Here is a 24,331-nt window from a genome sequence, read left to right as displayed (position 1 = left end):
CTGTACAGTATTGGTGTGGTTACCAAAGACTGTATATAAAAGATGGCTGTAGCCATTGTGACATCTCACACACTGTTTGTGAAGGTTCAGAGTCACTACGATTTACAAAAGTTGACGAATTGCTGATACGCTTCAATCGATCTGGGTCAGTCTGCTCCAAACCTGCTGCCAAACCACTGTTTTCCCTACTGTAAAGCACATCCTCCTTAATCCTGCTTGTTGACGCTAATAAAAACCACAGTGTTAAACATAACAATCATTATGTTTTATACAGTAAGGCGTTAAGTGTTTAATGAGGTCATGAGTCAGTCAAAAAGTACGTTTATTTTGTTTTTCCTTGACTTCTGTACAATCCAACTTCTTTTTGCATCCAGAGGATTCCGAAAGATAAGACACCTTATGCCATTCTTGGATGCTGTAATCTTTAAGTAGCGAGATTTTCAGCACAATTTCAACTAATTGAATTCAACTAACTTAAAAAAAAAAATCCTAAGAAAAACCAAATTAATGCTCATTTCTTCCTTTACTAATAGCAGACATCGGGGTTTGGTTTGTTGAGATAAAATGCTGGTGGTGCCAATTCTCCATCCTCTGCCATTAAATCTCGTCAGCAGAGATAAATTTTAACTGAAACGTTGCCTCTGACAAAAAAGTGGAAAACATGATGGAAAGATGTTTTTTATGCACACAGAGATGTGATGTTTTCATCTGTCACAATATTTCGTCTCGCCAGTGGATTTTAAGACAGCTCCGGTCTGTTCTTATTTTATGCGTTTCTACTCATTTGGCAATGCGTAAGAAACACATCGACGTGCCAGCAAAGGCAAATATGATGATTTCTAGCAAGTAAACATTAATCCAAGTTTATAATTTTGAACTAATCTGCAAATTACTACTGCAAATTTCTATTAAAGGCACGGACAAGTTCTATGTCGTCTTGGTGCCGTGAACACGTAGCAGTAAGCAGCATTAACTGCCGGACTAAAGCTCACAGACTACTATTAAAGAAAAGCAGAGAAAAGGCTATTTTTGCTTTTATGTGTAATCTTGCCTTCTTAAAGACATGGAAAAAAAAACAGTTTAAAGGGCAAAGCAGCTCACAGGTGTAATTGGAGTATTCATACTTAGATATGCGTGGGTGTGCTTTTTCAAAATCATAACTCATTTTGTTTTTAATTGTGCTGTCAAGACAATAAGACTGAGAAACTGCATGGAAAATGTTCTAATTATACTTTCAGATTCATTACCTGCACAAACGCACTCGGATTCACACATAAAGGCTTATTTTAGTGGCATCGTTCTTCTGAAAGCACCACTGTAAATTAATATAGCAGAAAAAAAAAACGGTTTTACGGAAATAGATGTGATTGTGTCCTTAAGTATCGTGGCGTTTGAATAGAAAACACATAAATGTGTTGAGGTACAGAGCGAGAATTTAAGGCTGCTTTTTCTGATGTTAAGACTTTATGGTTAAGTAAAAATAGAAGGCAGCTTTAAGGAATTCTAAGGAGTATTTATTTCATTCCCATGTAGCCGGAGGGAGATTCTGTAGACTGAAGAAAAACACATAAAAATATGTGGATGAGCTTTCTATGTAAAGGCTCCATGAAGCTGTGAAGGAAATGAAAATAGACAAAAAGGACAGTAGATGTGTATATGTGACATGATCACTGACCTGATGTAAGAAAAATCCATGTTTTTAATGAGGCCAGCGCATAGATGCTAAGCACAAATTGTCAGTACAATAAGAAATATGGAGCCGTCTGCCTGTCAGTACATATTTGGTACAGAACACACTGCAATTTGTTTCAAGGTGCATCTACATGCAGAGAAGATCACAGGGTTACAGATAACATGTCTTCATCTCATCGAAGCCTTTGGCTCTCGCTTTGTAGTTACACATGGTGGTAACCCTGCACCAGGCGCTGAATTCTCTCTGCAGCCGAGCTGGTAACCCGGCACTCAGTCTGCTGGCTTTTTTAAGATCTGCACATGGTTCTTAAATTTAGGGCAGCTAGGGTCATCTCCTGAGGAGACACGCATGTGATGTAAACAAGCAAGTGTTCACACATGCATAAATATAATTATCTCTACCATGCAAACCTACCTCTGAGAACTGGGGTCCTACACAACCAAAAAGCAACAACAAAGACGATTTACAGGTAAGCTACAGGTAACCAGAGCTCATTTTTTCCAGCATAACAAGGAAAGTCCTTTAGTTAACTTTTTCATGGTAACAGTCAGTTAGATGACAGATTACAGTCATCTGACATCAGAGAACAAAGAAGCACACGTGAAAGGTTTTCACTGTTTTTAACGCTCAGACTCACTTCACAAACAAGGTCTTGGTCTGTTATCACTTCCTTTTTTTCTTGTAGCAGGAGCCGACGACACCACCGCAAGCACGAGCACGAGCAGCCCACATCATTGGTTTTTTCACACATTTTCTAAAATGCCCCCTGATGACAGTACCCAGGTAAGGAAATCCCAAACAGTTCATTCTGGTTATCTATATACAGCGTTTTCAGTGAGAGAAACGTTTCCACATATCAATGGGACTTCTTCAGTCCTATAAATGTGCCAACATTGTGTTTGCAAAAGCAGAAATAAGAAGCAGACTGAGAAGTCACTTGGATGAGTGATGTCCAGATGAACAGAATCAACTCTGTGGGACTTTTAAAATGCAGCACCGTGATGCGATATTTACTTTTATCCTGCGATATGACATCATGCTATACATCATATAGTCTTCCATTGTGATTGTAAATGTGCAGCCTGTACAGCCAGCGATGCATTACTTAAATTCTGACTAAGCTCTCCCTGGAGAATGAGGTGCACTGATAATGTTAAAGGACTCCAAGCTCTCACTTCAAGGGGGGTGTGGGGGGTAATTAACAAACAAAAGAGGAAGGCCCCTTCAGGTTTCTCTCTTCACTTAAGTATAAAAAAAAATCCCAAAACAACCAAGTCCAAGTTGTCATAACGGGACTTCCAGGGAGCAATTAGTTCCTAAAAATGATCCGTGCTGATGTCAGCACTTTCATTATTAACATTTCTCATAAAAGTCAGGGCATTATTCAGCACAGTTGAACGAAAAATGTGGGATCTAACAACAACTTTTGACTTCTGGTCATTTTTTGAATGCTTTGAAGTTATTTACTCTTTTTTTTTTTGTTTCACTGAACTTATACACTTTTTGTGTTTTGTCTAAAGCACGTGATGAATCCTCTTTATTCCACCTCAGACAGAAGCTGTTTTTTACTTTTCAAGATCTGCACAAAAGCATAAAATCATTCTGCACTTTCCATTTTAATAGCTGTCTGATTAGCCTTGAAAGTATTATTTTTTAATTAGCTACTCTCTTAAACACCGTAGTAATATTAAAATCAGGAATACTTAACTTTGCCTAACTTTTGATCAACTTTCACCTGGATCAGTTTATAGGTTAAAAACACAGTTTTGGGAGGTGATTCGTACCCGATTACACAGCTATAAAGGTTTCTCTGGACATGTCCTGATGGCGCCATATGCAAATGTTGTCGGGCAGGTCAAAAGCCAACGTGGCCAGAACTGGAAGGCAGAAATACGTCAAGCTCTTTCAACATGTTTGACAGTTGAAACCATCATTGACCTTCGAGGGGGCTTTAACTGGCTGCGGGGACTGAGCAGTGCAAAATAATCCTCTCCTGTCAAACGTCACTCAAGCTTAGCAAAAACACAGGGCATCATCCAGCTCAGCTTTGCTCCAACAGCTGGAAACACTGAGAGAATCGCGGAAAGTGGTACGTTAACCGGCAGCCATGAAATCTGTTTGAGATCAAACACTAGTGGATTTAGGTAATTAAGTGTCGTTGAAGTGTGTTGATGCGAGGAGCTCTTCTCACACCTTCACTTTGCGGGTGAGTAAGGGTACGTTGGGGGATTGGGCGTAGGGTAGCTGAGGGTGACGTGGGGTGACGCCAGGGACAGAGCAGGCGAGCTAATCAGAACTAGTCTAGATCATAGAATTTCATCCAAGGATTTTCTCTTCGACTTCTGATGAAACTGACCTTCTATGAATACCCTCAATTATGCAAAATGATCTCTTTAATAAAGTCCTCAATCAAAGTCACAGACCCCCTACTGAGAAAGTCCCGGGTTGCATAAAATCACCATTAGCTCTCAGTGACTTCAGATGGCTTTTGATAATTATGACAAAAAATGTAAATAGTTCATTTTATATGACTGGGCTTTGGGTTATTTACACAACAGATTAAAAGACTCACTTTAAGTCGATTTATGACTGTTTGTATAAGGTTATGAACATGTCACGACACTGGGTCAAGCAGAGAGATGATCATAAAGGCAAAGTTGACAGAGCGTGCTTTCATTCTAATCTGCCTTTTATGATGTCCCTGCTCTGCTTTGGCATTAAAACGCTGCTATTCTGGACACAAGTGAGAAAACAAAATGATTAGATTAAAGGTTTGGATGCACATGTTTTAGAGGAGGTTCGGCTCAGATTTGATCACTCATTTACAGCCCATTCATGGATATGGAGCATTAAAGTTTCCTGATGTGTTTCACAACATCCAAATACAGCAGGAGGAGGGGTGGGGGTGAGGGGTGGCTCACAGCCCATTATCCTGCTGCAGAATATCCTTGGGAAAGAAAGACAAATATATACATATAGAGCACAAGCTATATCTGTAAAATTAGTGATTCGCTTTTATCTGAAATCAAAGAGATGCTCGCAAATGTAATAAACGCCACCTTTTGTTTTTTAATAATGCATCATACTGGGACCGCAGTGAGCTTTTCAAGCAAAATGTAGACTTTTGTTTTGAACAAATATAATTAGACTTATTTTTAAAATACTTGCTGCAATGCTGAATCTAATTTGTATTTAGTAAAGTACAGTCCTTGATGAGCTATTCCCAGAGGCTGGGAGGCCCAGTTTGTATTTTCAACCATCATAAAATCCTTGAATTAAAGAAAACTCAAGGGCCTTCCACTTTCCAGAGATTGTCGAAGGCTGGATATGTTGAGATTAGAATAGCTCGTCTCTGTGGCATAGATTCTATGGGACAACAGAGGGTTTTTATTCTTTTTAGTCATGTACAGATCTATAAAAAGGTTTAGTACTCAATCCTTTGCCTTGTTTTTTACTATATTGTCTGCTTGTTCCCTTTAAAATATTATTTATTAATTTCTGTTCATCCATCCATTGCTTTCTATTTAAGCAAGCCAAGGTTGTGGGGGGGCTAGAGCCAATTCTAGGTCTTGTTGGGTGAGAGTCTGTTGCACAGAGACAGACACAGAGACATGTGCTCATAGGCTTCTACATTAAAATGCCTGATTTCAGAGCATTAACAAACATTTAGATTCTGGTATAAAAAATGGTTTTTGGCCTGGATAGTGTCTCTGTTCATAACTCATTCATTGGGATTGATGGTGATTGAGCAGATGGGCACCCGTTAGTCTGCACCTTAACTGGAGTCACTGAGCTGGACCTCTCCATTCTGTCTGAGCTGTTGGAACCTTTTAAAGCATTTTTAATGGAGCTTTCTAAATGTTTATTGTACTTACAGACAGTCAAGTCCACTTTTGGTCAATGAAATTCTAACCGTCTGTGCTTCACCTGGAAATTTTATGGATGCAAGCCAAACAAGAGTCAGATAATAACCTCGAAGATATGGCTACTTCTGGCTCAAAATAAGCAAATAAACAAATAAAACAACATGGTCGTTGCCAAAACACTAAAACTTGGACTTCAAAATGCAGACCCAGAAACCAGAAACAACATCCATATAAGGCTGCCACGATTAGTCGACTAGTCACGATTACGTCGACTATCAAAATCGTCGACGACTGATTTAATAGTCGACGCGTCGTTTGAAGCTTTGTAAGATCACAAAAGACGCAGGAATAAGTAGTAGGATTTAAGAGTGTAATGACGGACTGAAACAGAAGATGGCAGCACTGCATGTACAAGGATGCCAGCTGCCGTTAAACTCAGAAGAAGAAGAAGAAGAAGCAGTGTCCCAGAATTCATAGCGCGGCCCTGCTCAGTTTTCAACAATGGCGGCAGCTAGTTAGTTTTAATATTACTCTTATTATTTTTTCTGGGTCACAAAATAAACGTTTAACATATTTTCAGGCGAGAATGTAGCTGTGTAAACCTCAAATATCTGCTCAGTTTATCAAGACACCGCATATTTTCAAAAGCGCTCCGACGTTTTCGGAGACGTCTGTTACCCACTAGCTCGATAGCTACCCGGGGTCAAGGCTCACTAGAGCCCGTGAGAACACCGGACTCCCTGCAAATCGTTTTCAAACCCACCACCGTCTTTCGCTACTCAGGTTAAACATATATAAGTCACTTAGATAACGTAAAAATGTTATTGTTTGGCTTTTTTTTTTAGTATTTTATTTGTTCCTGAGTAAATCGGTTTGGCTGAGATTAAAGTTATAGTTTATACACGGCTAAATAAACATCAAGCAGACAACTGATTATCAGAAGTGTGAGATGTTCGAGAATATACTCCGGTGTCCCGTTATATTTTAGATAGCAAAGAGTTTATTAAACTTCACCGAAACAATCTGCAAATCTCATTAAATTTAATAAACTATCATCTTGTCTTTATTTTTAGTTAGCACATACCCTAAACACTTAAAGCTGTAAGCTAATGATAGTTATATAAGAGCAGATGCATGCTGGTGCGAAAAGCTGTACGTTTTACGTCCAATGGATGCATGATCTGATTAGTCGACTAATCGCAAAAATAATCGGTGACTAGTCGACTATCAAAATAATCGTTTGTGGCAGCCCTACATCCATACACTAGTAGACCTATGGGCTCAAACCGGGAGATATATTGGTGCAGAGTCCGCACTGATGCAGATGCTATCAATCTGCATTCCTACCCTCGCCTATGGCCACAAGCTCTGGGTCATGACTGAGAGAATGAGGTGTGGATACAATTGGCAGAAATGAATTTCCTCCGTCAGGGTGAAGTTATTCATGATAGTGGCTCAAAGTAAAACTACTACTACTCCACATTGAAAGGAGCCAGTTGAGACGGTTCAGGCATCTAAGCAGGACACCTCCTGAGCACCTCCTAGGTGAGGTGTTTTGGATATTTTCTGCTGGGAAGAGGGACAGAGCAGGCCCTGGAAACACTGGAAAGATTACCTCGGTCAGCTGGCTTGGGAACACTTGGGAACCCCCCCTCGACAGGTGGGGAGTAGGTGGCCGGGGAGATCTGGGATTTGGACTGCTGCCCATGGATGGTTGGTTGGACAGTTGGACGGATGGAATCAACCCATTAAACACTGAACTCACGCAATAAAACAAACTAACCAACTGAGGCAGCGGCAGACAGACAACTCCTGTGTTTTGTGAGGTAAAACAGTGTTTTGGTCAGTGGAGTGTGGTGGAGTGTAACAACTTCAGTTTCCTGTGGAAAAGACCTGTCTGAAGGCAGGTAAAGCGGTGAAAATGCTCCAAATAAAGCGTACGAGTAAACCAACATTTATTTCTTGCCTACAGTCTTCTACTGCAACTAACACACTGACTATGGATCTGAACCTGGATCTGAAGGCCCCGTGAAACCAAATGATTTACCCAGTGAAAAGGTTTTCATCATAAAGATCAGAAAGAAATATGTAGAATAGTTTTACTGAGTTTTTTGAAAAGCGCAGCAGTTCCTGACTAAGAAAACAACATTTCTTGCACTTTAAAATAAAACAGGTCAATCTAGAAAGTGATTGCACCATAACACAGTTGGTTTAATAAAAAATACAAAAATGTATATCACGTATCATCATTCAGTCTAAAGATTTCCATGTTCGACTGTTTTTTAAAAGCTCTTCTTTGCTTGAAGGACAGTCATACAATAGCTCCTAACCACATGCACATGTTTGGAAACTGACACATTGTTGTGCTGTGCACAAATAACTGGAAAAATAACTATTACAGCGAAGTACAAGCTTAGGTTTACATAACACAGCTGGTAGATTCACTGCTGAAGTATACTAGTACAAGTTGCCTATTATGGTGTAAAGCCCAACAGGTTCAGGTTTAAATAACTTAATTCAGAGAATTTCAATGAAAGATGGCTTCATACTGCTTTGGCAAATAATGTTGCACAAATGTATGCATACCTTCCACACAAATATGAATACACAAATAACAGTGATGTTTACAGTACGGAGATCTGCACTGTTGCACACCCACTGTTTTTCCTTTATTAAATTGTATAAAGCATAACTGGAAAGCTACAACAGAGAGAGAATGAGACCAGGCTGTGTTTTTCAGACTCTTGCTGTCTTGCTGTGACCTGCAAGGCTCAGTGGATGTGGGTGAACACTTCCTAAAGGTTCTGTCAGTGAGCTGCTGACCCAAGCAAAGCAGTTTAAATACCTGCGGGTCATATTCGTGACAATAAAATGGAGGAGGACTTCAACGGGAGGAATGAATGATGAGGTGGTCTAAGAGATAACCAGAGCTCTTTATTTATCTTTTGATTTTGCAACTTTAAACCATTGGCACCTGGTGACTCAAAGACCACAATTTCTCATTTAAGTGACTGAAATCCTTTCTTCCCATTTTTGATATATCTGTAGAGGTTCACAGAGGTTTGAAGAGGAGCAACTATGCTTTTGACAAATGCAAACTGAGGTGGTTCAAGCGTCCAGTAAGGACACCTCCAAGTCAGGGACTCCAGGGACATCTAACCCTAACGCTGCAGGACAAACCTAGAACACATTGGAGGGATTAAACGTCCCAGCTGAGCGTAAAAATGCCTTACAATTCTCAAAGGACAGCTTGGCAATTCTACTTATTAAAACAGGAAGTGAAACTCTTTAGAATGAGAATTGCTTTGTGTTTTGTGTGTTGGCATATTTTTATGGGAGAAACTGGAACTCCCAGAGAAAACCCACAGAAACAAGGGGGGGGGGCGAGGGTGCCTCCTGCCCAGCTTCAAACCCAGGACCTTCTGGCTGTGAGGAAAAGAGCTAACCGCTAAAACACTGTGCTGCCACAGTGGTTAACCTAAAGCTATCAACTTAGATTCTTAAAGTGACAGAAAATATTAGACTGGTGGATGTCAATAACGAGATTAAAGCCTTTTCCAACTACCATATCCAAGAATATGAACAATGACTGCATGATGATGATGACGTTCTTACCTTTGGTGGAATTGTTGGACTAGTAGTGTATGGAGCCAAGCTGGGTGGCACATCTGTAATGTAGGTCTTCTTGGGGCCTGGAGGCTGGTATCCTTGGGCTGGGACTGCTTGAGGTCTTCTAGAGTTTATTCCACTTACTTGGGGCGCACCTGGATGCTGCTGTTCTTGATATGGCCCCGGTGCCATTGGGGAGAAGCCAGGCTGTGGCGGGCCATAAGCAAAGTCAGGACCTTTGGGCTGAGCGGGCATGTACTGCACCTGTGCGGGGCTGCGAATGGGCTGCTGGCCAAAATTGTGCCCACCTGGGGCTGGATGCTGGGGTCCAGGCTGAGCCGACCTCACTTGGACATTGAAGGTGGGCTGGCTTGGGGTTGATGCTGTAGCATAGGAGGCTGGAACCGGCTGAGGAGCCATGTGGGTTGGAGTCTTGGCCACAGGAGTTAGAGGAGAAGGTGATGTAGATGAGACTCCCCCAGGAGCTTGAGGTTTGGGCGTAGACTTCTTGGTGGCAGTCAGTGGAGGCTGAGTTGGGATGACCATACGCTTGTAACCTGTCACGGGAGCGTTCGGGGAAGAGCCTGCTGAAGGTGCCATGGATCCAGAATTCTGAAAAGAGAAAGAATTTCGGTACTGCTCAGTGACATTTTAGAAGGCACATATACATAAAGAAAAATTTAAAAAACAACAACATTAAATGCTAATATTAACATGTCAAATCTCTCATGTTTTCCATCCTAGCAGAGTTTGATACCACATCAAGTTTTGAAAATTAGCATAGCATAGCAATTTTCTAAAACTGCCCATCTCACAGTTACATTAAGACAAATGATAACCAGACTTAATCTCCTCAGCACCATGCATATATCCGAAATATTTAAGAGAAATCCTCTGAAAAAAATATTTCAGTTCTGACTTCTTGCTACATGCAAACAGAAGACTGCCATGTCCACAGCTGGGGTGCTAGCATGACTAAAAAAGATGCTAACTGAAAAGTAAAGTGAACTAAAAGCACTGAAATGAAATCCTGCACAGTGCCAAAATAATACAACAGATGTATTCTACAGCATTTCACTGACAGCGTAGTTTACGCTCAATAAGTATCCACCCTGCTTCCCGACAGTCAATTATACGGCTACCTCGACAGCAGAGGCTCTACACTGTCCATGACCACCCATAATCTATGGCTAATAAAGCAGGCGGGGTGGGGATAAATTGTTTGGCAGAGGACGTCGTGACAGCAGATTGGCAAAGGCAAATGACACTTGTGCTGACTCCAGCCGCTTGGACGGGAAAGATTTTAAATCACAGAGATTTGTGGCGCTGGCGTTCCTGGGAAGAGATGCCTGTAAAGCAGCAACACAACCCGGAGCTGAGATTCTCTCCATCTGAACGACTGTGGCGTTTTGATCCGATGTCCAAAGGCTATGTCTCATGTACAAGCCAAACTAGAAGAAAATATAGCAGCTAATAACAGGCAGAATAACAACACTTCATTCATATGTCAGAGGCTTCTGCCCCGAGTGTCTCTCATGTAAGTAATAATTGTTTTTCACCACGACTACATATCGGTGTCAGACATTCAGCCAGTCTAAAAAGGGTCTATCATTAACCTTGGATGGCCTTATTAGGTTACTGCCTGAAGCCAAAAATCAGAGTCAATTACTAAATTTGCAGCACTAAGGGAACAAAAATGAACACTTGTAGTCTTTAGACCCTTTGCAACCCGGTTTGATGAGATGTCTTCTAAAATGGGGCAGAGCAACAATTCCAATCGATTTCCCTTCAAAGTTGATCAAAGCCGGCTGCACAGAAATGTCACACGCCATTTTCCCCACACTGCTACACCTATGTAGTAATTCTATCAGTGAAACATATACAGTACCATGCTCCTTATAATGTCCACAGATAAAAAAGAATTCCAAGTTTTGGTAAAAGCATCAACTTTGTCTAAATCCCATCTAATCTAAGTCAGAGGGGAGCCCCTAAGGAACCATTAAAGGATCCAGAAAATATTTCCTGCTCGCACTAGGATTTCTGTCTCAGTGATTAGAGCTGATGTTTATTTAAAAAGTGAGTGTGAGTATGTATGGAAACATCTTCCCTATGCCCTTTAGGAAGTGAAATTACTTCATTTAAATGTTTCATGGGTTTTAAATACTCTAGATTATTCATTTATCTTTAAGGCCTTAGAACCTACAGTAACATTTAGCTTGCCGGGCAAAGGAAATGCAAATTGGCCCCCTCAAAATAATTACACTGTCATGGTACATTTTCCACAAATTACATTAAGAGAATGGATTCACTCTTTTCTGAGGGTGATGAAACTGCTCGATGCACCAAATCAGAAAGAAAAGTCTGTGCCGGGTAAAAGATTTTCATATCGACTAAACTCTCTTTTTATGTCTTTGACCTGCCAACCTTAACGAGGCCAGTCGGAGGCACTATCAGTGCATCTAAGGGAAGTGATTGACGGGCAGGATCTGAGACTCTTTGTATTGATAATACTGAATGTTATTAGCTGGTAACAATTATAAAGAGTATTTATTTTGAGCAAAAACGGGTAAAACTGCAGAACACTGACTCAATTAGAAGAGCACAGTCTCGTGTAGGGTTGCTTTACAATTAAAGCCCGCTCATTAAGCCATAATTATCACCACCTCTGCCTTATGCTGTTGGGCCTTCGTGTGCCATCAAAACAGCTTCGATCCACCAAATCCTGGTGTCCTATAAGGCCTGTGAAGTTTCCCAGGAGTTTCAGGAAACTAGACATTAACAGCAAATCCTTTAAAATACTGGAAGTTACGAGCTGCAGTCGGCATGGATCTGATTTTTTCCAGCACATCCTCCAAAGACTTGCCTCTGTTAACACCTGCTCTTTTCTCCCAAATGAACACACCATGAGAACTGACTCTTATGCCATGTAATGTAACTCAGATCATAACATATCCCAGTATTAAAATGTTATAATGCTTGGGCTCATCACTGTAAATCAACTGAAGATCTATATGTCAGCAGTGATGATGATGATTATCTTGGCTCTCTAGTAAGCGAGCACGATGCAGCATCTGCAGGGATGAAGATGCTGTCCAGGTTGGTCATAGGGAAGAGAGGGGAGTGAAGCTGTCGATGACCCTCACCTTTGGCAATGAAAGGTGAGTGAAAGAATAAGATCTCAAATATAAACTGTGGAAATATTTCTGCATATAAAGATGTCTGGGCTTTGTCTTGGATAAAAGGAGGACAAGCTCGGTCATTTAGGTGAGAATCAGAGTGGAGCCATGACTCCATCTCAAAAGGTGTCAGTTAAGGTGGTTTGGGCACCTCATTGGAATGCCTTGTTGATGCCTCCTAGGTGAGTTGTTCTGGGCATGTCCCACCGGGAGGAGACCCCTGATGATTTTGGCCTGGTCACCGCTCAGTGTTATGGATGGACAGATGGATAAATTATATATATATAAAAAAAACGCCTAACCTACATACAGTATTGTGCAAAAGTCTTGAGCCACCTATCATGACCTTATATTTTGCTAAGAAAATGAGAAATAGGTGCAGGGATTTATTGATTTATTTATTTTTGTAACAGGCTGCTGGTAACAAAATGCTTAAAGATACAATTTAAAATATGTTATTTTGTTTCTAAGTTGTCTGCGATCTGTAAACCCAACACTGGTTCCTCCCTTCTGTTAGGTGCCTTGGTTCATAGGTCAGTGTTAAGTGGCTTAACAAATGTTTGAAAATGGGCAGGTACAAGGACTGGACTGAAAATGAGTGAAAAAGACAAAGAAAAGTAAAATACCTGCAGCCTGGAGAACTATTGCTCAACATCCCTTTTAGAAAGTGTCGCTCCTTGCAACCAAATTATAAAGAATAAGGGGGGTGGCTCAAGACTTTTGCACAGCTTGGTTTTTGGCACTAATAAAGTGGGACGTCCCAACTGTATGCAACCTATGATTAAAGCATTACTTCATATCTGGAAGTAATGCTTAGCAAAGTATTACGGCCACCATGACAAAAACATTTGCTTTGTTTCCTCTTCATTAGAGAGATCTTTTCTTGTTTTAGAGAGATTTCCTTCATGTCTTTTTTCTTTTTACTACTTTTTGCAGTTTTTGAGTAAATCACTGCAGTACCACAAAGCCCTCTCTTTGTTGCACAAAATCAGTGTTGCATATAAAAACAGACCTCCCTCGTACTGAGGTGATAATTTGATATATAAAAGAGCTGCATGTGAGTACAGTATGCACTATTACAAATCAAAACTTGCCGATGCTTTGTTCACTAAAATTAAATTTCGGATTTTATTATCACAATTAAAATTCCACTAAAGCTGAAAAATGATATTACCCGTTTCTCACATCCGAGTGTGGACATACAAGCAGCACCACTGATTTCTAAACACCCTCACACCCTCCTCCCCCTTCTGCCATACACAAACACAACATACAGACTTTAAAAAGTTTCCCCGACCCCTTCAGAAAAGTTAACCCTCACTCTACACTGTAATTCAGACTGACTTTGCAAACAACTTAAGTGTGAAATTTCACAGAGACTCTCAAGAAAGCCTTTTGACACATTAAAAAAGATTAGGAGAGACTATACAAGCCTTTAGGGGGGGCTGAGTAAAACTGTTAACTTTGCATTTCAAACCACGAGGGTGGGGGATTTTTTTTATTTTTTTATGTTTCTCAGCAAGCTTGGGGAAAACCCCTAAAGAGAGAGAAGTTCTGCATCTTTTCAGACTCATCTAAGACCTTGGATATTTTTCTCTCAACTTTTTTTCTGTCTCTCATTCGTACAAAGAAGCTGCTCCCCCCCGTTTGGCTCTGCTGTCCATTTGCATCTGTCCTTTTCAGCAGTTACACTATGACCATGGAAGAATTCCCAATCAACGCTGAGGCGTGCATTAATCTTCCCCCCACAGTCAGGCACAACAGGCACATTTAACAGTACAGTGATGAAATTGGGGGTATCAATTCTCTTCCTAAAATAGTTCCAGATAAGGCATATTAAATATGATTAAATAATGTGTCTGTGGAACGTGGCAAGACCTCTAGCTCTTTTGGGCTATCTCACTCTGTTTGCAGATAACACATATATACACACATATAGGGAATGTTTTGTTCTGTGGATCGTTTATCTGCATATCTAACTCTGGTTTCGCCCCTTCAAATGAGCCCCGCTTTTATGAGTGAATATTTCAAAAATGCTTCTATCCTCGCCTGAAATAAATGTTGAATTGATGAACTTTATCGTGTCGCATCTTTTTCTCTTGAAACACTACCACTACAACTGGTTACTAATCACTTTGGGACACTTTGAGAAAGTGAGCCGACTACTACTGCTCATATTAACAGCACAAATAAAACAGTATTGGGGCATCAGCCAAATGTGTTTACAACATCTACGACTACTGCTCGCTTATTTTTAAGGGATCGCTGCAACAGGCAGCTCCGCATTATTGACTCGGCATATTTTCACGCGAGATTCAACCCCCGAGGAGTGTGCATATCCTCCCGGTCCTGAACCGCTTGCTAGGCTTGTTAATGTGTAAACCACTACACTATGGAAATCCAACTGAGAAATTATTTTCTTTAAACAATTTATTTGATTAATTAATTATAAACCTTTTTTTTTTTTTTTTTAAATATTTACATACATGAAGAATATTTTATTCATTTTTTCTGGTTTCTACATGTGTTTTTTTCCCCTGTATCATGTTTGGCTTCTTGAAAACCATCTCGATAACCTTTTTTGCCTCCACTGGTTCATTGGCATTGCTGCAGAATTAGATGCAGCTCTATATCGCAGTAATATTAGAAGGACATATTAGTTTATATTTTCCTTTTGCATATTCTTCGGAAATCCTGATTTCTATTAGAGTTGTGAAAACATCTGACTAGATCCGGTCCTACTCGCTGAAGAGATGAATGTGAAAATATCAAATTCACAGATCCAATAAAAAGGGCTAAGAGTTATTTGAATGAAAAATAATAGAAAATATACTCTAATTAGCATTTTCTAATACTGATTTTCCATAAATTATGTTTAAATTTATGTTTGAAGCCCATGAGGGGAAAAATATTTATGCAAGATTTTGTGAAATTGAATTATTAACCAAAAAACTTGCTCTAAATATTAGATCCTTGTGTCTACACAGACTAAACCTGGGAAGTAAGCAGCTAACGTGTACATTTTAATATAAATAAATACATTCTCGTAATAGCTTTTAATGATTGAAGATAGTCATTCACAAGCATATCGTAAAGGAGCAGCTGTCTGAGCAGATGTGCAGCAGGTTAAAAGACAATGATTAAATGATTAATGGACTGAGGGTTAACTATGTTTTTAATAAAAGGCATACAGCAAATATATGGGGTGTATACAATGAACTGACCTAGCAATCTAAATGATTTATCATTTTATCTTTAGTCAATAATTAAAAGAAACAAACAGAAAAAAAATACATTATTATCATCTGATGATGTATTTTTAAGTGTTTACAGCAGTAATCTTAATAAACAAATTCAACTTGCAGTTTATGGAGATTCTCAAATGACAGCATCCCTACTGTGTTGTACGAAATTTGGATTAATGCACAGCTTAAACATTTAAAAAGCACAGATTTCACCATAAGAGCCTAAAAATATTACAGCCACACTTCTATTTTTAGGATTAAGGAACTGTTTTCTTTTCGGTTTTCCCATTTACAGTAACTAATATCAGTCGGTGGAGCTCCTGTGCAAACACTTTTGAAATGCACACAGACATGCAGGCAGCTGTAAGATGTACATGACATGGAGATTCTATGCGCTTACCACCAAGACAACCTAGAGACGTTGTAGTTGAACATTAAGTCCATGTTTCAAAATTCATGGTTATGTAATCCCTTAAAAAACTAGGTTTCAGGGGGAAAAGTATGTAATATTTCTAGGATGATGTAACAACATCATACAAAGTAGGGCGTATTACTCACTGATGCAACTGAAAAATCATTTTCGGGAATACTGTGTGAAAAGTTACCGATCGTGGCACTTCTGCAGGCTATCTTTACAAAAGAGGGAAATGTGTGTTTTGTAGCTCTCTCACAGCAGAAACTAATTGTTTCATTCACCTCCTGCAGAACTACAGGCCAGCCTCTCACCACACATCTCTGACTCATCTCTGTAATGAGCTCTCTCTGCACTTGTGACCTCTCCCGCTTCGGGAGAAATACTCGGCTGTTGAAAACGTCCATCGCTTACAGTGTGTCGATGTCATCAATCCCAGAGATGGCCGTCTTAGAAGCTGCGCGCGCTCGCTTGTGTGCTGTAAGCTTGCACGTGTTATGGGGTATACAGATAATGCGCGATGACAGCAGTTGATGGTAAGCCTTTTAGCACTGGTATTTGATGATGTAAAGAGGCAGGTTACACACACTGTCACAGCTTCCTGGCTCAAAGTAAATTTGTCATTGGTTCACCCTGTTAATAAAAGACAAAGGGGTGATACTACACAGTTTATTTGACTAACGAACATTGACGGAACACACAGAGCGCCTGAAGGCGTCCGCCTCTCTCCACAGTTGGCTGCCCCTGTCAAAATTCAGAACCTGCTGCCAGATTGACCTTAAGGTCAATGGGTGCCACCGGCACTGTGGCGACATCATTGTTCCATACTGCAACAAAGCAATCAAAGAGAATTGCAGTGTATAAAACAAACTGAGAGGAAAAACTTAGACACCAAGAAGCCCTATAATTACAGCACTGGAGCGTCGTCTCGATACAGTCCGATCAGCTCGGGGAGATGAGCTGGAGAACAATCGCGCGCTGTGTCGGAGCCCCGAAGAGCAAAATATCCATTGCAAAAAATAGTTGCCTACAGCCTTGACCTTTAATAAGGAATAAGAGAGGCTGGCTAGCATACATACCAGTGTCATGACCAGTGACAGCGGCACAAGCTGGAAACAACCGAGGCTAATATTACTGAGCTGTCACCTCTGAGCACAAAAACATTTTGTCCTCACAGCTTGAACTGCTTATGTGTAAAGCGCACATTTGTTTGGCTACAATTTGTCCTTAAAGGCATAACAGAAGCCGGCTACTCGCGTTCACTCTGACTGACCTTTTTTGCTGCTGTAGTGTCTCTACATGCACTCTATTGTAAGTGTTCCTCAATGAAAATTTAGAGCAAAGTTTGCCACTGTGGCCACAGTTAAAAAACGAAAAGGGCAACAAAACAAAGAAGACGACGGCGAGGTGATGGGAGGTGAATTTGGACTAAACCTCAACCTGAGGCTAAGAAACGGTCGACCAATCAGCCACAACTTTTGAATAATCATTAATTATCTCATTAATGGATGGGTTAGCTCACGGCGTCACTCATTCAGAAAAATAAAAATAAACCAAAGAGTCCAATCTGACCCACAGAAAAGTGTGAAACTGTGAAAATAAGAGATTTTTGGACCGCATCCGGAAGCACACCCCCGATGACAGAATCAAGGGGCTTTCTAATGTTTCGGATCTTGTGTTTCTTACAATATTCTGACACATTTATGAATATAAATGTTATAATCGTTATTGTTCTGGCACCTCAAAAGCAACTAAATGTGGATAGGATGAACAGCACACCTGAGGGGATTGTACAAAAACCTGAAACGGTGAAGCGTTCCCATGAGATGCCTCCAGAGTTCGAGCCTAACAAGAGGAGCTGAAGAAAGGTCATAAACCCCATCACACTCTCAGGGAGCCGAGGTACCACCGCAGAGGTCTATAGTCTATATTTTCTGAGATCGCTCAGCAGACGCCACGATCAGTGGGAGACTTGGGAGCAAGCGGCGCGAGCCTATCATTCTGCCATGTTGTGACAGTGAGTGCCAGACGCAACGCTCTGCCTGTTGAGAGATGGGAGTGTCACAGTATGGCTTGACTGGCACAGTGTGAAGTAAAGGCTCCTTAGGGCACTCATGTGGTAAGATCCATCTCAGCAGCATTTCAAGCGCTCGACTTTAGCTGAACTGTCAGCACACTTCAATAATGCTCATCTGTTTTGTATGGACATGACAACTTATTATAGAGACATCAGGATATCTGACAATGAGGAAAAAAATGCAAGCAGAACAATGCAGCGCTGTGGCTTTTTCGGATGAGTGACGGTGCCTTTCTATTTGGGATTTCATACAGTGTTAGCCAAAGAGATGAAACATACTGTACCTGCCAGCTTTTTAAATAAAAACGCTTTTTCTGTGTGGGACAGTTGGAGCAATAGGGCAGACATAAATGCACATAATACTGCATAAAATTACAGCAAATTTAAAATTGACTTGAGCTTGTCTTTTAATGGGAACCTACTGTATTTTGTTTTTGCTTATTCTCTGTATTAAATATACATATATAAACAGCTCCGATGGGACAGGCGGAACAGCTTTACACAAATGCAATCAGGTGAAAATTTAACGAGTAGACTCAAAAGATAGTCGCACGTATGACTACTTTATTAGCACTTTGAAGCCCTGACTTGTTTTTAAACCATCTTCTTGGGAGCCTGTCACAAGGAGGGAATTGGGAGTGACAGTTCAGATAATGTTTTGACCTTAAGTTACTTTTATTCATTAATCCACGTTCATACTTTACATGACTGATAATTTAGATGGTTGTGAGTGCCCTCCAGGCTGCTAGCTTAACATACCCGGACAGACAAACTACGCACTAGGCAGCTAAATACTGTAAAAACTGTAAACTTATATTTCAGGCTTCCAAACATTATATACTGTATATTCTAGAGAAGTAGTAATTCAAAAGGTGCCTAAGCCCATTGAATCACTGGGATAATAAAACACTGGTGGAAACCTTTTAAACCCCACAAAACTGTGTGCTCCACTTTCTGGGGACGATACTCAACATATAGATCAAACAAACTGTTGTCGAGAGAAGTGAAGAGCGCAAACACCATAAGTCAGAGAGCCCTCAACTTATCGGTGGGTGACAGAAATTGTCAAATGAGTCCAGGGTCCAGTCATTTCTCTTTTCTGAAAGGCACCGCCATGATCAGCAGTCATCGTTCCAGACAGCACCAACATTTGCACTAAAGTTCCCTGCATGCGTGGAAACAAAGAAACCGCTTCGCTGACAGGTTTTTAATTGAGGTGGAACCATGAGTGTAAGTGAGTCGCACAACCTTGCTCCCAGAAGCTGTGGCACTGCCAGAGGGCAGCCTAGTAACAGCTGAGCATCTCTCCCTCTTTGAATCCATCTGGAAAGATGCTACCTCAGTTAAAGCACCGCACACCAAGACACCATCAAACGCCTCCTGATGCAGCATGGCAGAACTGGGGAAGTTTACTATGGGGGCAAGTGTATGTCATTTAGTGAGCCCGGGCTTTCAATATTTTATTCATGGCGTTGCACATTATTGTTTCACAGAGAGTGGAGCCATCAGACGGGGAGAGCTTTTTAATTTCAACTTAAATCTTATCATAACAGACTGAATCAGATCAGAACGAGCTGCTGCTGCTTTAATGGAGAAAGCACATTAGAATTTAATTGGGACAAAAATGTCACTGCTTATTTTCGGGGGGAAGGGGACTGGTTACTTAATTGGTTATACAGTGGATAACTAGTAAAGTACATTAGTGCTGTGTACACATTTCTCCTCAAAAAGACAAAACATGTTTGCAGACTATTTGTTTTAACTTCTTTCATATTAAAATAGGACTCAAATGAATTGTCTTTGAGCTTCAGATATGACATTTCCTATTCCGAAAGTCAACACATTTTACATTTTACAGCATGTAACAGGGATTAGAAACAACTACAGTAATTACCGCCTGCTGTTGGCGGACTAGGTGACACTTTTTGCTTCTGTATGTTTCCTTGTGCCTGTGCGTAGCAGCAGAATATGCTCTCTATAGTCAGCCAACAGCAGGGCACCAAATCTATCAATCTCTGCCTGTGAATGCAATCAGTGTGAACAGATACACCAAATAAATCAGATTTGACAGAGTGCAGATATTTGGATTTTAAAATATCCTTAAGATGAGAAAGTTATACATTTATTCTTATATCCATCCACCATATTTAGCTTTGATGTCAAGGCACGCATGAGAGTTGAAATATTCTGCTTTCTTCTGACAGTTTACAAAATAAACTGGATGTTGAAGAATCTCAGTAGGAGGGCTGCTGATTCATCTGATTACTAGAAATGCACCACAGGTCAGTGTGAATTAGAGGTTGCAGGAGAAGCTTCTGCAGCCTCCACCAAAGCAGTGGTGCTGCTCTGGTGCTTGATGAGCACACTGTTTTGACACTCATCTGGGCCTCCTTGTTAACTCCCCCACAACAGATCTGATGTGCTTAGACAGGCCTACGCTGCATATTAGTAGGGCTGGTTGGGCTCAGATTTCAGTGCATTTCACTTGCAGGACTTAGCATGAACACACTCTCCTGTGTTTCCTCCGATCACCGTGCCAAATAAAAACAGTTACTAAATATTCAAACAAGCAGTAAGCCAGTGATGGAGCGTAAAAAGGTGGCCCAGTGGTGGCTGCTTGTTGTATTCAAAAAGCAGCAATTTCATTCTTTAATTCTAAATAGTGTGTTGGTGATGATTTTTGAAATTACTGCTGCACAAATAAGGTTTACTATAAAGATCTGCACCCCCAGCAGCTCCACCTGGGCTAACACCCTAGGTTTTCATACTCGTCCTGTCTCTAACTTCCAGCAAAAGCTCGGTATTGTGCAATAGCCCAGCGCAATTCATTTTCAGGGCCTAGTTTGTTAGCACAAAGTAGCTAACTGAAGTAGATAACACTGGCGAAGATCAGTGGTTCCAGTAAGCTACACTATATGGACAAAAGTACTGGGCCACCGACACATTAGACCTACAGGAGCTGCTCAGACATGGAAACCTATGCCGCGAAGCTCCCGGCTCACAGTTTTTGTGCTGATGTTGATGCCAGAGGAGGTTTGGAGCTCCGCAGTTATTGAGTCAGCAGAGCACGCGCTACATTTATGACTCAGCACATGGCAACCTCGCTCTGTAGCTTCATGAGCAGTTGTGGTTCCTAAACGCTTCCACTGTGCACTTTGTGGAATATCTAGGTGGAAATGGATTTAACGAACTGGCTTTAGAATGCTGCGATGCCCATCTTTATATACTTTTAGTGGTTTCAAACAGTGGAGGTCAGACGACAACACGACTCTTGGGCCTCAAAGTTTAACATCTTTTATTCTTTGTTACGTATTTGCTTTTAGATATATATTTGTGGCAGTTTTAGATGTCTCTGAACTTTTCACTTAGAACAGTGATTCTTAAAATGTGGGCTGTGGTCCCTCAGTGGACCATGAAGCTATTGCAGTTCAGCAATGAGGTGTTTCAAGGAGAAAAAAAAAGAAAAACAAAATTTTTAATTTTCACGTTTCTAATTTAAGCTAAAATATTTAACTTTAAAAAGAAAAAAACAGCAGGAAATAATGAAAAGAAAACAGCAGCTATCTGAAAGTAAAAGTATTAATGTCGAGCCCACCTCAACAAGCGAAATCTTGCATTTGGAAATGGCAAAAATGGCTTGAAGCGTGTATATGCAAAAAATTAATTTGAACAGCATAGCCTCTTTTAGCTTAATGTACAGCCTGACAGTCATACCCACAGAGGACAGTGTGTCTGTATTATGAGTATATTACATGGAAGGCTCCAATCTTATGAGTAAAGATAAATTAAATTCATTTACAAGGATGCTTTGCTGCTATAGATTTTATGTCAGTGATTGTAACCTTGTTAGAGAGCTCTGGAAGGCAAAAACCTGTTGAGTAATAAAAAATGACATCTGTTTGGTTCTACAAAGCAGCACGCTGGTGTTACGCGAGCGACTGCATGATGTCTGACTGCAGTACATACCTATTTTTGGACAGCAGACACTTTGTCCCGTCACCGCAAGAATAGCAAAGGTATAAACTGATCATATTTAAACAGTAAAAATATTCATTTTATCACTTTGTTGGCTGCAGCTTTGATTTTTCAGAGGTGAAGAAGAAACAGAAGTGAAGCCAGTGAATCTGTGCACTGTTAACAGAAATGATTTCTAATAAACAAAATGACCTTTAAAGCAACAAACCAGTGAAAGAAGATTAAAGAAATTCTCTTTTAACAACATTAAGATGCTTTTGATTTGAGTGCGGCATCACCAGAAATAACAGAAACCACTAACTCGATAAAGGCCAAAACATTATTATCAGCGTTTCCTTAATTTCTGCTGTCACAGGATAAAGCAAGCAAACTGCAGCACAAACTTAGTTAACTGTGTCAAATAACAAATGGCATCTAAGATGGAACTGGAGAGAGAACAAATGGGAATTATATAATGATCACATTTCATTACCCACTGTTATGCCACAGAGAATACCAACTAAAGCAAACAAAATTGTTTTGATGTCTGTGAAGCATCAGTGCCGGCTGAATGTTTGCAGGAATGCTGCTTAGATTTTTATGAATGAGCAGCAACGTCCATTTCAATTTCATCTGGGAGGCGAGCACACATAAGGTCCCCTCTCTGATTCCAAATTTACCGTCGGGAGGGAAGAGTCCTCTCCTAGAAGCTTGAAGGCAGAGCGCAGGGTGGTCTATTGATTTTGGAGTGCTGGCTGTGTGATTGCCTGTGCACAGAAAGCTTAAATCAAGAGCACTCGTTGCTCTTTTGCTTATACAAGTGGAAGATTACTGTGCAGCAGTTGTACCGATGCTGGAGTATGAAACCTGGCCCATTACACACACTCACACACACCAGTGTTATGTTGTACATAATGCATTGAAAGAGCCTGAGCATGGACTGACAGGAGCAGCTGGGTAGGGGAAAAGGTCAACCTGAGTTAATCAGCTAGAATCAGCATCAGCTGAGTAGAAAGTAACTCAGTGTGTGTGTGTGTGTGTGTGTGTGTGTGGGTGCATATGTGCGTGTGTGCGTGCACTGCAAAGTGCTCGTATCTCTGGAAAATAAACAATCAAATAGAAAGCTAAATCTTTTACACGGCAACCGCAAAAGGGCATCATGATAGCAGAGAGATGTTAGAAAACTCTGCAAAACGTCCGACGTGAAACGTTTCATTATTAATACATGTCACAGAATGTATGCGCGCTCTGCTGAGACACAGGTGGTGTGGCTTCCCATCCATAACCCCGAAAGCTCGCAGCAGATTATGATAAAAATAAACACGCAGATCACATCTGACCCTCACAGGTAGAACCAACACGACAGACATACATTAGTTAGTACGACACTGGGAAGCTGGCCTGTCACAGAGCTGTACAGGCGCACATCAATTTTTCAAGTCATGTTGACAAAAGCTTTCAGACCCCTGTTAATACACGCTGCACGGTTTTTCTCTTCAGGAAAGGTATGCACTTATCATATATTTTATTTAGGAAAAAAAAAAGCCAGCAGCTAGAAGCTTCACATCCCAAAGATGTGCTTCCTTTTATTACACGTGTACGTGTGGGCACCCGTGCATTGTCAGTATGAATAGAAATCCTTATGTGTTTATAAGAAAGACAAAGAGAATAAAGGAAACACAGATGCTTTGTGTTCTCCACACTGTTAAAATTCATGACCTTGTAACACTGACAGCTAACAGCACGTAGACTATAAACAGTATATTGTAGGGTTGCAGTCTGAAGGTCAGCTCTTGTATACTGTACAGCTTTACACAGAAGAATAGAGAAAATAGTTATACTGTTAACTCCACTGTTAAAATGTCTGCTTTCACATTTCAGGAAATCTGAGTATTTTACATCAAGTTGCCAACTTTCATATACCAGTGAAATGACTTTTACCAGTCATTTCGGTGAAATAGATCTCTAATCGGCCCAAAGGCAGAGGTGTATTTAATGTGGAAAGATTCATTTTGTGACTTTATTTTAATGCCACAATATTAGCCCAAATAATGATTTATAGATTAAAAGCTCCAATAGGCAGATTTATGTAAAAACAGCAACTTCAGCAGCCTCCTTTGTGATGCTTACAGGCCAGCAATGGCACCCAAATATGGAAAGAGACTCTATGGAGATTCACACTTTGTTCTTTTGGTACTGGGGGGTGGCAACAATGAGATGAGAAGGCTGATGTCACTCATGCCTGTTCCTTACATATTCACAAGCTCTGTTGGTGGAAGGGCTCTAGTTACATATCATA

The 24,331-nt window shown here is 40.6% G+C and overlaps 1 protein-coding gene across 4 annotated transcripts in view; it reads right to left on the bottom strand.

Annotated features, from left to right (window-relative positions):
• Positions 1-24,331, bottom strand: part of lpp (LIM domain containing preferred translocation partner in lipoma) — a 179,246-nt gene that overhangs the window by 59,630 nt on the left and 95,285 nt on the right. For all 4 annotated transcript variants that reach the window (XM_025902823.1, XM_005451220.4, XM_005451219.4 and 1 more), the window contains one exon: positions 9,175-9,780. In XM_025902823.1, coding sequence (XP_025758608.1) covers positions 9,175-9,780 — 606 coding nt within the window. The remainder of the gene's footprint in view (positions 1-9,174; positions 9,781-24,331) is intronic.

This window comes from Oreochromis niloticus, linkage group LG23, assembly GCF_001858045.2.
Source record: "Oreochromis niloticus isolate F11D_XX linkage group LG23, O_niloticus_UMD_NMBU, whole genome shotgun sequence".
Taxonomy (NCBI): Eukaryota; Metazoa; Chordata; class Actinopteri; order Cichliformes; family Cichlidae; genus Oreochromis; species Oreochromis niloticus.
The sequence above is the reverse complement of the archived record's forward strand: the minus strand, read 5'-3'. Positions and strand labels throughout refer to the sequence as shown.